Here is an 18,874-nt window from a genome sequence, read left to right as displayed (position 1 = left end):
GAGAGGAGAGGAAAGAAATTACAGAGGAATGAGTAGGATATTAGGTGGATAGATTTAAAGGAGAATGTGCAGGGTACGTACAGGAAGGAGGAAGAGAATAGGGAAAGGAGAAAGTCTAGTAAAGAGGAATCGCTGGACAAAGAAGAGGTAATTAGAGTAAATACAATTAAAGTTAGGTTGAGAGAGAGCAGGATCAAAGTATGCAAGTTAGAGTGAAGGGGAGGGTAAGAATGAATTTGGATGAATAGAAGGAGAATATGTAATGAAACAAATTTATGATTTGATAGTGGGGGGTGAGAGGGGAGGTGAAGTAGTAGAAGAAAATTAAAATAGCTACATATGATGGGCATTAATGATGGAAGGATGCAGGGTGGAGGGTAATAGACAAGAGGAAATACGAGTTAGCCAGGGCTAGAGCACGGACAAAGCCAGTTGTTGAGCAGGTAATTCTTTAGTTTTTTGAAAAGAGCAGGATTAACTGTAGTTATGACAGGTTGAGGGACTGTGTTCCAGATTTTGGTGATATGGAATGAGTAAAGAGTACCCAGCACTATTGTCAGATTTATTTGTAGTGATGATTTATTAGAGGAATGTAAGACCTGATTATTTGTTTAACGTTTGAGCAGATTTTGGAGAACAGGGTCTTTTTCTGGTTGGTGTACCAGTCTGTGGGCAATGATGACCTGGGTATAAGTTAATTAATGGGGAAATTCTAAGCAGTTAAGTTGTTGCAGAGCACAGCAGTGGTGGGATCTGTGTGGTTATTTTGTTGTAGCATGCTTCTAGTTTTGCTAAATCTGTTTTCATTAGATTGGTAAAATTAGGGGAAGCATGTAGGAGAGTAGATGGTTCTGGCAATTGCCTGCCGTGTAGTGTTAGTGAGATATAGCTTGGTTCTGAAAAGTGCTCCTAGTTTTATGTGCATCTTTTTGATAGTTTGAGGTAGACGTTTGTCAAATTTCATATTACTGTCAATTAGAACACCTATCAGTTTCGTTTGGGATACTGTAGCTATGGATTTAGTGGATCGAAAGAGCAAAAGTTTAGTTTTATTTGGATTAAGAATCAAATGTGTTTGACAGCCAAGATCCACAACAGAGAAAGACCATTGTGTTGTATCTTTAAATTGTTGTAGGGTGGGAGCAGCGCAAATGAGTGTAGAGTCATCTGCATACTGAACAACAGAGGAAAGATGGGTTGAAGCGTGAAGTTTATTGGCAAAAACACTGAAGAGAAGATGAACTAGAATTGAGCCCTGGGAACCCCCCATGGTGACAGTCAGAAGACAGAGATCTTGTTGCCAATTTAACAGCTTGTTGATCAGTTTAAACAATTTTGGAACCATGCAAGAGAAGAGGGACTGAGGTCTTTGATCAGAGAGTTTGATGAGGAGTTTCAGGTGGAAGACTGTCAAAAGGTTTGGAGAAAGGATGACACTAGTTTGCCTTCATTTCTCTATTGGTTAATTGTATAGATAATACTTAGTTGGGCAGTAGTGGTACTATGATTGGGATGGAAACAATGCTGTATATTAGATAGGAGATTATTAGATAAGAGGTAGCTCATGAGTTGGGTGTGTATACATTTTTCCAATATTTTGGCTAGGGGAGATAAAATTGCTATAGGTCTATAACTGGACAGTTCAGTAGAATTCCCTCCCTTGTGAAATGGGATGAAGTATATTTTCCAAATTAATGGAATCTAGTCTTAAGAGAGACAGCAGTTAATCAAAACTGAGATAGGCTAGGAGATGGCATTAGCTGATAATTTAATATATTCTGTAGGTAAGTTATCGGCTGCTAGGGTAGTAAGGTTTAAGTTTGATGAGCAAGTTTTTATAGTACTGGTTTGGACAGGTTTAAAAGAGAAGGTATCAGTGACTTCATAGAGGAGTAATGTTGTTATTTTTGGAAATTGATAGTACAGAATTAGTAAAGTATGTGTTAAATTGTGCTGTTATACTATATTTATTATTTGTGGTCAATGTGGTTGGTGTTGATGGCTGGCCAGGCTAGAGGAGTTTTTATGATGAATCGGAATTTGTGTTATTTTGGTGTTTTTGCTGAATTTCACTATAGTATTTTTTGTCTGTTTAATCAGCGTTTCAGCTCTGTTTCTAAGTTGTTGGTAGTATTTGTGGCTGACTTGTGTTTTATTAGCATGCCATTGTGTCTCAGCTTTATCTCTGAGTTTTGGTAGTTTACTTTCTTTTGTTAACCAAGGGGCATAATTTAATTTTACTCTTACAGTTCTGCATGGTGTTAATTTGTTTAGTATGCTAAGAAAAGAGGTATTAAAGTAATCTATGGCAGTGTCTAGGGGGTAAAGTCCTAAGTAGAGTCCAACTGCAAAGCTGCAGGGCAGAGATGAAGGTTTGAGCATCAAAGTCTTTTTTGTCATGAATTTGTTGATAGGTAGTATTTCTGGGGGATTAAGGCGTTGCCTAAGTAGGTAGGTTGGGAGGTGGTCACTGATAGAGACAAGTTGCCAAAAAAACTGAGTTAAAACTATATCACAGCAGGTCAATGCCAGTATTCTAGGATTACAAATGCACTATTGCGTCTACCAACTAAAGGAGATATCATAGTTTAAGATTCATACTTAGTTTGCTGAGAACATCCTAAATATAGTGTATAGAAATAGAAAGACAACTATTTTTTTGGGATAAGCATTTGTGTGGTACAAATCCTATCTAGCTACTTTGTTAACTTTGCAAAAAGCAAAAGTCTACTGTATAGTGGGAGATGGGGAGAACCTAGGAATAGCATTTCAGCTAGTGTGCACACCACTTCACAGCTTTAACTCAATTACAAAATTGAGTACAACTTAGCAAGTGAATCTCAGTGGGGAAAGAGATACATTGCTGAACTTGATTGAACTTTTCCGGACTTAGGGATGCATTTCAGCAGGAAAGGCGAACTGCATGCAAGCATCCAAACCTAGGGGGGGGGGCACTCACGGTTAGAAGTTGAATGGTTTAAGGTGAATGCAAAAGAACAAGAGTTTATGAGAAAGGGATTAGAGTAAGCTTGAGGTGAAAAGGAGATCTACTTTAAATAGCTATAGCTAAGATTGCAGTACTTTAGTGAGAATGGAAACAATGTTTCTGGGAGACCTAGATAGAAAAACAATGCAACAGTAAGATGTAGTAGAAGTGAACTTTAAATAACAGCAGCAATAAATTATATGCTATAATACTAGACCGCAGATTTCATGAATATAATTGTTGTTCAAAACTAAAACAAGCCCATAATAGAGAGTAACATTCTATAATATCATTCCTGTACATATCCACTGCCCTGTCACTCAAATTACTCTATTCCCATCCTTGCTCACATTCTGCATCTCTAAATCTATGCCTTTTGCTGTTGAATGTCTGGTAGAAGAGAAGTATAGTGAGGTGCAGTAATTAGCAGCAGATTAACTGGATAATGAGAGGAACAAGGTGGAGATAGGTAAATGGTGAAAGAGTGAGTAGATAAAGGGTGGGTTAAGTGTGGGTGTGGAATAAGTTACGGTGTTTATGACTGAATAATAGTAATTGGTGGGAGTGGTTGGTTTGAAATAAGCTTAGATGCACTGGGTGTGGGTGGGAAATGGGGGTAGGGTAGGGGAGCAGAGCAAACCTGAGCAGAGCAGGCAGAACCTGGCCACCAATCCACCAAGTAGAGACAAGCAGCCAAAAAAACTGAGTTAAAACTAGATCACAGCAGGTCAATGCCAGTATTCTAGGATTACAAATGCACTATTGCGTCTACCAACTAAAGGAGATATCATAGTTTAAGATTCATACTTAGTTTGCTGAGAACATCCTAAATATAGTGTACAGAAATAGAAAGACAACTATTTTTTTGGGATAAGCATTTGTGTGGTACAAATCCTATCTAGCTACTTTGTTAACTTTGCAAAAAGCAAAAGTCTACTGTATAGTGGGAGATGGGGAGAACCTAGGAATAGCATTTCAGCTAGTGTGCACACCACTTCACAGCTTTAACTCAATTACAAAATTGAGTACAACTTAGCAAGTGAATCTCAGTGGGGAAAGAGATACATTGCTGAACTTGATTGAACTTTTCCGGACTTAGGGATGCATTTCAGCAGGAAAGGCAAACTGCAAGCAAGCATCCAAACCTAGGTGGGGGGGGGGGCACTCACGGTTAGAAGTTGAATGGTTTAAGGTGAATGCAAAAGAACAAGAGTTTATGAGAAAGGGATTAGAGTAAGCTTGAGGTGAAAAGGAGATCTACTTTAAATAGCTATAGCTAAGACTGCAGTACTTTAGTGAGAATGGAAACAATGTTTCTGGGAGACCTAGATAGAAAAACAATGCAACAGTAAGATGTAGTAGAAGTGAACTTTAAATAACAGCAGCAATAAATTATATGCTATAATACTAGACCGCAGATTTCATGAATATAATTGTTGTTCAAAACTAAAACAAGCCCATAATAGAGAGTAACATTCTATAATATCATTCCTGTACATATCCACTGCCCTGTCACTCAAATTACTCTATTCTCATCCTTGCTCACATTCTGTATCTCTAAATCTATGCCTTTTTTACCCCTCCGCCTATGTTTACCTCCTACATCTCTACTCCTATGTCTTTATTTCACCTCAATCTCTTCTCCCTCCTCTTACTCCATTCCTCTAAACAACTCCGACCCAGCTACTACTCTATATTTGGAAACTCCCAGCTCTCTCCATCCTATACCTCTTCACCTTTCATTTACTTCCCTATCTCTCTCTCATCTTTCTTTTATTCCTCTCTGCTCTACTCTTCTAACTAATACACTCTCCCCTAGCTATACATCCCCATAAAGTTTTTCACACTATTCAATCACCCTCTCCCAAAATTCCCCCACCCCTCTATTCCTATTAATCCTCTCTCTTCTCTGAAAGATAAATCATTAATTTGCTACAACTATTATTTGTACTCATTATTTGATGTCCTTGAGTGTGTGCCAACTGGGATTCTCTAATAGTCTTATTAATTTTTGTATGCCCCATTATGCATCGTAATCAATTTATCTCTGTAACTCATTGACTACCTATAATGTGTGTATCTTGCTTTTTGTTTTTTTTTTTATGAATGTTTACTGTAATTACTCTCTGGAGCTTTTCATCCCCGGCCTCCACTGAAAATGGGCTCACACCCAGTTGGACCATCCTGGTAAAACAACAAACAAACATAACTGTCATTTTATGCTAAAAACTAGCCTGTAAAAAATGTAGCAGTGCTAGGACTCAAAATGTAGATGCACAAACTCTGCTGAAAAAGGAACTCCTTACAGGACCAGCATATGAGCATTTATATTAAAAGAGGCTTACAGTAAACTGATTTGAATGAATAATACAGTTATACCATTAGCATTTACAATGATAAACTTAAAAATGGCAGTACTACACAAGTAATATAGCTCAGGTCTAGTACATTTATAACAGATAGATATATGGTCCTTTAATTACCCCTGTAGCTATTGGTTGGCCACCCTCAACAGGCAGACCTTTGGTAGTACAAGTAATAGTTAAATCTCGTTGTTTAGCTGGCAAATAAACACAATATTTATATGCCGATAGAAATCTTAAATGCATACAAACAAGGAAAAACTCATGTGGTGAGCACACTATGCACGGGATGAGAAGGGACGACTGGATCAAAGACATTATTTTAAAAATAGTGTCTGCCAAGCTGCTGGAATAAACAGAACTAATTCAGACATTAGATAGTGGAGGGTCCTCCATTTGAGCCACACTCTGTCTGGGACAGTAGTGGCTATAAGATAATAAACAGAGAACTTGGCCACTGATCCACCAAGAAGAGATAAGCTGCCAAAAAACAATATCAGTAAAAACTAGAACACAACAGGTCAGTACCATATTCTAGGATTACAAATGCACTATAGCCCGTACCAGCTGAAGGAGATATCGTAGTTTAAGATTCCTACTTAGTGTACAGAAAACGTTCTATATGAAGTGTATAAAAATAGAAAGATATCCTCTTTCTTGGGGATAAGTGTGTGTGGTACAAACCTTATCTAGCTACTTTGTTCACTTGGCAAAAAGAAAAAAATCTACTGTATAGTAGGAGATGGGGGGAATCCAGTGATAATGTCCCAGCTAGTATGCATGCCACTTCCCAGTTTCAACTAAATTATAAAATAGAGTATAACTTAGAAGAGAATCTCAGTGGTGAAAGACGTACATCGCTGAACTCGAATGCACTTTTCCAGACTTAGGGTCACATTTCAGCAGGAAGGATGAGCTGCATGTAAGTGAACGACCCCAGGTGAGGGGGAAGTACTCACGGTTAGAAGATCCAAGCACACTACGCAAAGGACAAGAACAGACTACTGGATCTAAGACATTAGTTTAAAAATAATAAAATATGAATGTGTATATTAGAAACAGAAGTGCGTCTTCCTCCCTGAACATATAAAGTTAAGTAAAGCCATTTTACCAGTGTCCACACACATTGGCTATACTGCTGTACAACCTACATTACATTCAACTTACTGTTAAGTGGCACACATGCACATCAACCACAGTATTCCAGAGAACTGCAATTCCCTCACAGACTGCTCAAGGAGGCTGAGTTTTGAAAATTCTTCTTAACCTGTTAGCATGAGAAGTCTGGATGAAGCCTGAAATAATGGAATGACAAAGGTTGAAAAATAGGGACAGATCATTTAAATATTACTCTTGCAAACTCAGAAAATTGCAAGAATAACAATATTTGTGTTAGCATTCATTTTCTGAAGCATATGAAGTCTGAAACTCAAATGTATATTATTTGGCGACTTCAATCCTCAGTGATTTGCCAGAAAGCCATAAATTTTATGAGGAAGAAACGAAGTATGAAGCAAAATTCTGGACAGTCTGTGAAAAATCTGGACAGTTGAGAGGCAGGAGAAATTGGATGCTCTGAATGACATCACAGTCAATGTCACAGAGTTTTTTCTAACTACTGAAATATACAAAAAAAAAAAACAAGAGGAATGGAGCTTGTCCTGACATACCTGCTGTTAGTGGTACAAAAAAATTCAATCTGAGGATTGCTTGCCTGCCTTTTTTTTAACCAAGACACACTTAACTGAACTGTGAGTTTCAGGAATTGCAAATAGACTGATATGGTTTAATGGTTTTACTGCATTCTGACTGAGTGTTGCGACTGCTGTCATAGCCTGAGAATCTGCATTAGCCAGACATATCAGTATCACTGGCATTCCCAGGCACATGGCTTTATCAGCCCTTCTACAGGTAGGCTTTCATATGCCATTTAGAAGGCAAAAGAAAATTATCATTAGATGTAGTTAAGAAGCCCATGGTACTCTTCAAAATCTCTGTATACAAGTAGTTATGTTATCATCTGCACATGTTTCTTAAGCAGACATACATGGACATCTGAGTGGTTTTGTGTAAAAAGTAGGTACCAATTTACTGACCTTTTGTTAGCTCCACTGACCAGCACAGAGGTCCATTTACACTACCAAAATATCAAAGTAGCCAGGGGCCCTCCATCTAATATGGAGGCATCACAGTGAAATTTCATAAAGTAAATCGGCAATCCAGTGCACAAGCAGATGATTAAAGAAAGCAGTTTGCATGGAATAATATGCATGCCTTATAAAGCAAGTCTATTTTTTAGTTATTCCTTCTGTCTAATGTGAACATGCACAACTGCAGAGTAACACAATGACGGTACAGTACAATTGTTTCACTTCATCTTACTGAAATAAACTACGATTACCAGCACTGCAATGACACTTTGCAAGGGGAATACAAGGAAAAAGAGTGGCTGCATTGTATTGAGGCTTCATGAAGGCTGATGACTGGCAGTCAAACTAAAGGCAATGCAACCAAGACTCTGTGGTAGATAGAGAATTGGTGAGTTGGTAGGAGGCAAAACACAACAGTTTAGGAGGACCTTCTGGACATTGTCACCGACTACTGGTTTAACCACAAGGCTTGTTGCTGGGTCCAGCCCCATTTACCATAGCCAAACCAGATGTGACAGCGAAGTTAGAAAATCAAGTCAACCTGTTCAATGACAGTTCAGTACTGTCAAAACAAGTCAAGTATGGGAGCAGGGCTGGAGTTCAAGTAAGGGTATACATTCTGTTGATGATGGTGGTAGGGCAATCCAGGGAGTCTCTTACATGTGAACAAAGGAAGGCAAAGATCTTTGTATTATAATGACCATATAATAAAGCAGTGACACAGATAAGCAGAACGGTGAGTTATACTGAAAAGGATGAGAAGACAGAGATGTCATTCACCTCTTATATGGCTGCTGAGGAGAACATAACTGGTGTAGTGTGTTCAGTTCTGGGAGCTGGTAACAGGATAGTGGCATCAAGATGACCAAGTCCAAACAAAGGTTACAAAGCTGGTGAAGAAGGGAGCATAAAGTAGGAGGGAAGTACAATACAGTGTGATGAAGATACACTACAGAGTCAAAGTATAACATGAAAACTGAGGATTCTTACACAGGACAGATGGAAAAGAGGCTGAAAAAGGGAACGGTAGCTGCAGATTTCATGGGTTAGCAATACATATACCAATATACATTTCATGCATAAACAAATGGAAACATTATATTTTTTGTTTTTCACACTGCTGTCACTAGAATTGTTTTCTCTTCTCCTTTTTTCATTACCATTTATGGTATGATGAACCTACCATCCTGCCATCACATACAACAGCAAATTGGATCATTTCATTCTCTCCATCTTTCTTATTCAACTTCACAAATGTATCTAACCAACTCATATTAACTGTGTTAAATTAATTCCATCCCACTCTGTGCAACAGTACGGTCAGAAGATGCAAAACCCATGATGCATTGCTGTTCCAACTAATCCACAAGCTCTAGAGACAATCAGGAAGTTGTTCTCTACACCTTTATACTGCTCTTTGTTACTGACACATAGGTAGATTTGCAGAGGGGTCTGACGTCAGCCAGAATGCTACCTCACATCTCTGTGCTAGGGACTGAGTACTGAGTAACATTTGTTTTAAATCTGACAGTGCATGTCATTCCTGTGGTATCCAGGCATTACAATGCCTGAACAATGGGAATCTTTTTCCCCATGTACCCACAAGCAAACACAGACACACACATAGCTACATTTTTGTGAGTGTTACAGCATACTGCTGTGTTGCTAGACTCCTCATAAAACCACCTCTTGTGCCTATGGCATGTGTATTAAAATAAATACATTAAAATGCAACATATGTAGTAATAAATACATCAGAAACTTTTAAATGAAGATCTAAAATAACCACACATCCGTTTGCTGCCTGACTTGGATCTTTTTAACTTCTGCATCTTGTGCTGTTGCAAAATGTGGCACCCTTAAAAATGTAATTGTTATTGTTATACCACAGCTTACTAGACGCATGCCAGGCTACATGGATGACTCCAGGTAAAAAAACAATCTGATTTCTATAACTGAACAAGGTCATTCCACATCATTTATCCCTTCCCATAACAGCATGGTAACATGATTTAAAATGCCCTGACAAAGCTGTTATAATGAGTCTGCTATATTCCACAAACACAGGTACCACCTAGATAAGGCATGTTTTTTAGGGTAAAAGTTATCTACTTTTAAAGAAACACAATAAGACTATCCCAACTTACTTGGTCCAGTGTTGTTTGTGATACAGAATAATCTTCTATGCATAACCTCTCTCTGTTTTTAGAGAGGACTCCAAAGATTTTGGCTAATGAACAATGTCGGGATGGCAGCTGGTACTGCAGCATCCCACGGCGCCTCTCCTTTAGAATGATCTTGGGAAAAGAAGTCTGGATAAACTCTTCAACAGGCTGCAGATCTGGCATAGAGCCAGACAACCGTAAAATAATGGTATATCCATCTCCAAACCTGTAAAAGCAGAAAGGCAGTCTGATTAATAACAGAACAGAGATTTTCACATCTTAAAATGATGTCAATTATTTTTAAAAACAATTAATACTGACCACTCATCTCTCTTCCTTCACTTATGGGGAGAGAAGAGAAGGTTTGTGCATACAGACAAAAGAAAAGAGATAAGAAAAAAAACGAAGCCCATGAGATGGCTAGGAAAACAGTGGTGAGGAAAAAAAATGAAAGTTAATGATGCTGGCAGGTAACAGATATTTGACATGGTGAGAATAGCAGATTGAAATGGAAAGAAAGATGACAAAAGTGAGAGAAAGAAAATGGAAATATGGGTGAAACTGATCCAGCACAGGTAGTTAAGGTTTCCCCCTCCTCAGGTTCTACATTAAAGCACATGGAAAAGTGTCTGTTTGGAAAAGTGATGGTGGGTCACATAACAAAAACAAATAGAAGGGAGAATTTATTTACTTACTGACATTTGTTTTCTGGGAAAGTCCAACTAAGCAGAAATTCCCTTTTTCAATGGAGGTTCCGGGAGAAAAGCTCTTTGAAATTTAAATGAGATTACAGAGAAATTAATATATGTAATGAAAAACAAGTATGACTGACATATACAAAATAATAATGAGGTATGTACACAAAGTGAAGGTTAACTTTGATAAGGGATGCAGTCATTGTTGGAGAATCATCGGTTAAATTCAGATATAAAATCACAGCATGAAAACTGAGCAGTCAAATTATAAATACACTTACCATCAAATTGAACAGTGGTGTGAAGAAAACACAGACATTTACATATACAAAAACAGAAAGTCAAGTTGATATATTAGTTATTTTTAAGAATATATTGTGGGATACCAGAATGATGTGAAATATGTGGTAAGAGAGGAATGTTGAAACACACAGTAGGAGGAAATGTGATGGGGAGGGGATATAGCGGAGTTTGTGTGCGAAAGTGAGGAAAGGTAAAAATTTGTCACAATTTGCCAAAAGACACTCATGCCCAAATATGGTGTGCCCATATAGTCCTTATAACATGCTGATAAATGTAAAAGGTATTGGTTGGGAGACTAGGCACCGGGTGTGAAATATACTAAGGCTTTTAACCTGAGGTGGTGCAAGAACAAAAGTTATGACTTAGCTAGAAATGTTAGTGACTGTTTAAAGGTCTGGAGTTTGTCCATTGACATCAGAACTGGACAACAGGGTGTTTCCAACAGACTGTTTAGCTTTGCTGATGGAGAGGATTTTTTTCTACATTAAAGAGGTCTGTTGGGTGATAGTTACTGGGACTAGTGCTGAGAACTAGGCAAGCTAAAGGTTTATGTATTATGCTATGCTGTACAAGTGGCTGGGAATATATCAGGTGGTAGGGTAGTTTTAGGGTGGTACAGTGGCGCAGCAGATAATGTTGTCATCTCATAGCAAGTACTTCCCTGGTTCAATTCCCGGTTGAGGCACCTTCTGTGCAGAGTCTGCATGTCCTCCCTCTGTTTGCATGGGTTTCCTCCCACATTCCAAAGACATGCAGTAAGTGGACTGGACATTCTAAATTGACTATAGGTGTGAATGTGTGTGGTGTGGAAGAACTACTACTGGTGTAAACCTTGGCACTACATGATTGCCACTGCTGAAGTGACACCCCAACCCCATTTGCAAAAATGGGAAAAGGGACTGTGGATGCATGAATGGATGGCTGAAGGGTAGTTCAAGTCCTTAGTAGTTTGAGTGCAGAACAGTGATAGGTCTGATATATTTTGTTAATTGTAAAATGTTGCTATTTTATTATAGCACTATTTAAATTTCTTCATTACTGAAGCTTGTAGAATATGAACAAAAGAAGTGGACAATCCACTGGTTCAGAATAAGAAGCGATGTTAAGCCACATACACTATGTGACACCAAGTGCTTATCTTGCTGCTTTTTAGAGACACAAACACACCCTGGATCTCATTCTTGGTGCTTCAACCCCACAGAAAAATTCCTCTAACAATTCCTCCCTTAAATTGCAGGGCCTCGGTCTTCTAATAGCTGGAGGTGATGTTTGGCAATCTGAATCTCTTGGAGTTATGACTCATCAGACACTCTCCAGACTTTGTAGCTCTCACTGACTTATGAATTAGACAATACCCCCTTCCCCACAGAATACAACAGTTCTTCCCAGACAATCACTAGCACTGATAGCAAACCATGTAAAATGACTGGAAAGGATCAGCCTGCCCATGCAAACCTCATTTTAGATGCAAGATGCTGGCTAGTATAACTATCTAGATGATCATGTCTTTAATTGGACGACAGCTGAGAATGAAGGAATCATCAAAACTGTTAACAAATGTAGCTCATCGGCCACCACCAACCTTTTCTCTGGATTAACTGCATGGCTTACTGCATGTACTATACCTACAAACAAAAGGATCAGAATTCTACACTTTTTTAGTGCTAACTTGCTTAATCCTCACACAATGACATTATAAAAATGGTTACACCTACGTCAATACAAGACTGTCAGATGACTTACGAGAGACCCAACCCAATCATTCCTTGTCAAAAGCATTAATGACAATATTCCTGACAGAATTTCTTTGTTCATAGCCCCCTGTAACATATTAACACTTTCTTTTCATATATCTGAAACTTCCAGATCCCACAACCCTAACAGCATTTTGAATAAAAGCTCATGAAAAAAAGCAAAGTTGTTGCTTTCACCCACATGTTCAACAGATTTGTTATCAAGGTTTTTGGCCCAAGATGACAAACTCACTGATCCACAAAAAGTACAGCTGTGTAGGCAAATTGCTATAATTATAGATGTGGTATGTTGTTCACATGAGGACTGGAGAGTGCCCTTTAGGATACCAGAGGCAAATCTAGCCTTTGCCCTAGACACCACATCCAACATGTCATGTTAGGCAGTGTGAGCCAAGGATCAGGTGGCTGCTTGTAGAATATCCTGGACACCAACCCCTTTCAGGAGGGCAGTACTTTTTCATGCTGGGTCCTGCATGGGTTTTATAGCAAACATTAAAGAACTGGGCTAAGCATTTTGAAACACTGCACTGTTACTGAAAACCATTGTTTACTTTCTGCAAAAGACACATGTAGAACTAAAGGTCTCAGAAAAGCAGATAATCTATCTAAGCAGTAACAATTGTTTATGCACATGTAGGGAGGGGTCAGATCCTTTTCCTCTTATTTTGTGGCTTAGGGCTGAAGACTGAAGTCCAATAGCTTGGTTTATTGGTACTTCTGTAATGACTATGAATAAAGATGGCATTAGCACCTATGGTTAATCAGTCTTCATGCAACTGCAAGAAGGGCTCTTTGCACATGATGGCTTGTAGTTCAGAAATTTGCCTAGCAGAGGTGACAGCTATAAGGAAAACTGTCTCCCAAGCAAGGAATTTTATAGATGCAGAAATAGCTGGTCCAAAGGGTGAAAAGTTCATTTTTCTGAAGACAAAGTGCAGGGCCCAAGCTGTGGCTATTCTGTTTCTGGGAAGCCCCCTATATAAATTGTTTCATTGGTGGGTCTGGATGCAAAGATCTACATGCAGATATGCAGAAACAGCTGAAAGATGCATTTTCACAGAGGCATAACCTAAACCTGAAAAGAACAGCTCAGACAGATACTGGAAAAATCACTGGCACATCCACTAGCAGTAGGTACTGGCTCCACATTTGGCACTAGAGAGAGAGAGAGATGTTTTTCTATTTAGTGAGGTATGATTTTATTGTGGCTTTCTAACTTTCCTCATGATTTCTAACAAGTCTTCAATAAAAAAAAGTGGCCAAAAGCTAACAGAGTCTTCCAAGCTGCTAGTCTGAATATAGCTAGTTGGGGGGGGGGGGGTATTCGTGACCCCCTGCACTGCATCAGAGGTTCCAATGCTGATGCAGCAGAAGAGGTTTCTCCCTTGCTATATGAATCAAGTGGGAAAATGAGTGCTGCCTGGCCAGAAGGGAGATTTAGGATCCTTTCTGCCCTCTCCTTCTACAACTTCTGGAGTATCTTAGAAAGTATGGGCATAGAAAGGAAAGGAAAGCAAAGCAAAGGAACAGAATCATTCAGTCAGGTGAAGGCAACTACTGCCCAAACATAATGGTTTGAAGCTTTGGGTGAAATTTTGTCAGCTGCCTGTTGCTCAGAGAAGCAAGGAGATACGTCTCAGGTACATCCATCTGTTCTTGAGTTCTAAGATTATGTCCCTGTCCAGACTTCATTTGTGTGGATCTGTTGAGGTTTTGCTAAAGTAATTGGTCATAGAGTTCTTCTAAGCTAGTACACAGACTGTCTTCAGACGTATGTACTCCAAGGCCCATTCCCAAACTTGCACCGGTAGCCTGTGGCGATGGCGTGTGTTCCCCCTTGCTTGTTAATGTATCATATCATTGTGATATTGTCTGTTATATTATTGCATGGCCACAGGTTTACAGACTGTCCTGAAGACTTTGAAAACAAACCTGGATGACTGCCTTCATCTCTTTTATGCTTATGTTTAGTTTTGGTTCCCAAGGACAACAGGTTCCCAGCACTTTGAGGTTCAAAGTATATGTACCCAATGCCATGCCTGAGGTGTCTGTGGCCAAAATCTTGTTTTGGGGGAGATTGTCTGAAGGGTATGCTCTCATTATTTCTCAATTGGTGCATCAAAAACACTGGCTCTCTTTATAGAAGGTAGGACTGACTTGGGATGCTCTACAGAGTGAGAGCTATTCCCAAGCATTTAAGTACCACTAAAGTTTCCTTATTTGCAGTCTGGCTACCAGCACCATCGGTACAGTGGTTACTACATGGCCCAGAAATCTCTGGAATTTCCAGACTGTTAACGATGGTTCCCCTGGCATGCTCTTAAAGAAAGCTGAAAGGAAAAACACCTTTCCTATTGTTGGGAAGTTTTTTTGTTGTGCTGGTGTCCAAGATGACCCCACAGGAAACTCCCTAATCTGGTTAAACATATATACTGGATTTCTTCTCATTCAGGGTGTGACAACCGTGCACTGGACCAATAATCAAGGAGCCTCAATCCTCACCACTAGCACTAGTGAGAGGTGTCCACATTGAGAAGGATAACAAGTACGCACACAGTAAAGTAAAATTTCCCTTAAGAGCACACAGAGATCACAGTCAGTCTGGGGCTGGTTTCTCCCTTTCTCTCCAGATCCTCAATAAGACTTCCCACTGGCACAGCTATAGAGTGGAGTCCTTTGCCAGGGTTCCAAGCCAAGTTCTCACAGCACTCCCTCTTGTCCAACCAGTGCTTCGTGTCCCTGCCCAAGTAGCTGACGCACACACACACACACACACACACACACACACTTTGAGATATGATTTATATACAACCACACAGACACTCCTGAGGAAGGCTGGCACAGGTTCACTAGCTGTACCTCTTCTGTCCAGACTATAAGGTAGTAATCCACTGCCACCAGAATCGCTATTCATCAGCCACCAACAAGGCCCTTACCAAAGGTTGTCCAATTTTATGGTGCAATAGTATTATCCAATTAGTGTGACCAGAACAGCAAGGCTTATTGGAGTGGCTTTGTACAGTATCACTAAATCCATGCAAGTACTCTCTAAGAGCTTAAATTATCTCTACACAAAACAGCCGCAGTTGAAAGGTTTAAAATGTTTAATAAATAACAAAAATACAAGACAAATCTCCACAATTCAACGCAGTACTAATCAAGAGATCACAAGAAAATGCTTAAAATAATACTGTAGATTAGTCTGACAAATATAGAAAACAGCTAGACCAAACTTACTATTTTTATTTCTAAGAAAAGTCACTGTTCTAAATAAATATCCTACTTACAAGGCAAAGAGCTGATGACTGGATGTTCTTCAGTCAAAATCCAAAAATGCTCTCTCTCGCGCTGAGAAAGTCTTTAAATTGATAACACAGTACCGCTGACTCATTTTAGATTACATTATTCTTCTCTGGTTCCCAGGCTAACACTAACTCAGAGTTTTAACATTTCTTTAATCTTGTAGCTACCAGGAACCCACAGCAATAAAAGACATTATACATGCAAAATCTAGCAATCAACTCTGGTCTCAAAACAACAGAAGGAATTCCTTCGTCCAGACATCCTGTCTCCGAGCTTTGAGATCAAACAGTCATACAATGCTTGACTTATCAGCTTTCTTCCAGCAGAGTGCACTGTGGATATATTTTTGAAGCTCAGTACAACATACAGTTTAACATATAGTTCTCTTTTACATTTGTAAAACCAGCCTGTGGATTATATTAATATTTACAAATAACAAAGAGTTATCGACAAAATTCTATCTAGCTAAGCTGGCAGCCTTTTAGTTTTAAACACAGGGAGAAACTTAGCCTGTTGCAGCAGTCTAAGGTGCATTCCAGTGCCTTCCACATCTCCTGAGATTGTGCCTGGATCGGACAGTTAGGGTAAGAGTAGATATGAAGGACTGTGGTCCTGGAGCATGTTATGACTGGTGCCAGACATTGTGCAAAAACCCTGGATGCAGATGCCAAAACAAAAGGTAAGAAGGTAAACAGGTAGTGGCAACTTCCCACTGCAAACATGTGGTACACTATTTGCATTCTCTGAAAACAGGGATATGGAAGTAGGCATCTCTTAGATCTAATGGCACCAGAACAGTTTGACATCCCATGATAGGCAAGAGAGCCTGTAGAGAGAGCATCGTTATTTTGGAACTTTTGGAAATTTATTTAACCTTGGTAAATCCAGAATGGGTCTCTAAGGCACATCCTTTTTTTTTTTGGACAAGGAACAGTCTGTAGTAAATCCTTTCACATTCCTGGCTGGAAGGAATTTTTTTTTTAACAGTTCTTTGCAACAGTATTTCTACTTGGGGTGGGGACTACATGTTCCTGACATGTCGCTACAGATGTGAGCTTGTTTTTTTGACTTGGATAGGACATATGTCTTATCCTGGAGATAATTTGTAATATCCACTGGTCCCAAGTTATGCTCAACCAATTCTCTTAGAAGGTGGCATGCTGGCTTTCTATCCTGGGGTAAAAAGGGAGAGGAATGGAGATTGGACTGGTGTGAAGGATTTGGAGGGGGGATAAAGCTGTTATGTGGCAGTAACTGTGGGAAGTCTGCTCTTCCTTCTTCAATAATCAAATGGCATTCCGAGACCAGCATCAGGAAGCTGGGATCCAGTGAGAAGCAAACTTCTTGTCTTCAGTCTAATAAAGAGGCCACAGGCATGATGGATTCTACAGGAGTGACATCAGTCTGTGGTGGCAACAAGCATCAGGGCCATGGATGTTCGAATACCTCTGAAAGAATGAGTGTCTTCTGACCTAAATCGTCAAAGAACTTAAAAGTTCCATGGTCTTATTTTCTTTCTACCTATGGACATGCCTCTCTTTTTAATTTTTGGAATAGACATTCACACTATCATGCTGCTGTGAGTCAGCAGAAATCATCATCTTCTTTCGGATGTTCCCGTTAGGGGTTGCCACAGCGGATCATGTGTTTCCATTTCTTCCTGTCCTCTGCATCATGCTCTGTCACACCAACCACCTGCATGTCCTCTCTCACCACATCCATAAACCTTATCTTAGGTCTTCCTCTTTTCCTGTTACCTGGTAGCTTCATCCTTAGCATCTTTTTCCCCAATATACTCAGCATCCCTCCTCAGCACATGTCCAAACCAACGTAATCTTGCCTTTCTGGTTTTGTCTCCAAACCTTCCAACCTGGGCTGACCCTCTAATATACTTATTCCTAATCCTGTCCACCCATGTCACACCCAGTGCAAATCTTAACATCTTTAACTCTGCCACATCCAGCTCTAACTCCTGCCTTTTTGTCAGTGCCACTGTCTCCAACCCATATAACATAACTGGTCTCACTACCCTCTTGTAGACCTTCCCTTTCACTCTTACTGGTATTCGTCTGTCACAAATCACTCCTGACACTCTTCTCCACCCACTCCATCCTGCCTGCACTCTCCTTCACCTCTCTTCCACACTCACCATTACTCTAAACTACTGACCCCAAGTATTTAAACTCATCCACCTTCGCCACCTCTACTCCTTGCATCCTCACCATTCCTCTATTCTCCCTACCATCCACACAAATATATTCTTAGTCCTGCTGACCTTCATTCCTCTTCTCTCTAGAGCATATCTCCATCTCTCCAGGGTCTCCTCCACCTGTTCCCTACTCTAACTGCAGATCACAATGACATCTGCAAACATCATAGTCCACGGGACTCCTGTCTGATCACGTCTGTCAACCTGTCCATCACCACTGCAAATAAGAAAAGGCTCAGAGCTGATCTTTGATGTAATCCCACCTCCACCTTAAATGCATCAGTCACTCCCACCGCAGACCTCACCACTGTCACACTACCCTCGTACATATCCTCTACCACTCTTACATACTTCACTGACACTCACGACTTCCTCATACAATACCACAACTCCTCTCTAGGCACCCTGTCATATGCTTTCTCTAAGTAAACACAATGCAACTCCTTCTGACCTTCTCTGTACTTCTCCATCAACACTCAAACATTGCATCTGTAGTGCTCTTTCCTGGCATGAAACCATACTGCTGATCACTAATCATCACGTCCCTTCTTAACCTAGCTTCCACTACTCTTTCCCATAACTTCATGCTGTGACTGATCAATTTTATCCCCCTATTATTCAAATGACCCATTGACTTTGCAGTTTCCACTATTCCTTCTTATTCTACCTTCAAGGTATTATGCATTCCAAATTGTTGCTGAGCTTGGGGGCAAGTATTCCATTAAGATTCCATCCACAACCACTCTCAATAAATTACATTTGTTTTCTGCTCCTTCATAGCCATACAGTTATTTTCCAGTCCTACTACAACCCCATCTTAGTATCCCAGATGAGTAATAAATTAGTCCAAGGATTAGATTAATCCCTTCAGTCAGTACTATAATTCCTTAAACACCCTATTACTTGTTCCATCACATAAGGGTGATCAAAATGCCTGCCATAATAT

The 18,874-nt window shown here is 39.7% G+C and overlaps 1 protein-coding gene across 1 annotated transcript in view; it reads right to left on the bottom strand.

Annotated features, from left to right (window-relative positions):
• ABCA7 (ATP binding cassette subfamily A member 7) overlaps nucleotides 1-18,874 on the bottom strand; it is an 882,362-nt gene that overhangs the window by 10,470 nt on the left and 853,018 nt on the right. The window contains exon 48 of the mRNA XM_044053819.1: nucleotides 9,647-9,890. Within this exon, the coding sequence (XP_043909754.1) occupies nucleotides 9,647-9,890 (244 nt within the window). The remainder of the gene's footprint in view (nucleotides 1-9,646; nucleotides 9,891-18,874) is intronic.

Source organism: Protopterus annectens, chromosome 13.part0, assembly GCF_019279795.1.
Source record: "Protopterus annectens isolate FY-2018-M chromosome 13.part0, PAN1.0, whole genome shotgun sequence".
NCBI lineage: Eukaryota > Metazoa > Chordata > Ceratodontiformes > Protopteridae > Protopterus > Protopterus annectens.
Note: the sequence above shows the minus strand (reverse complement) of the source record. Positions and strands in the feature narration are given on the sequence as shown.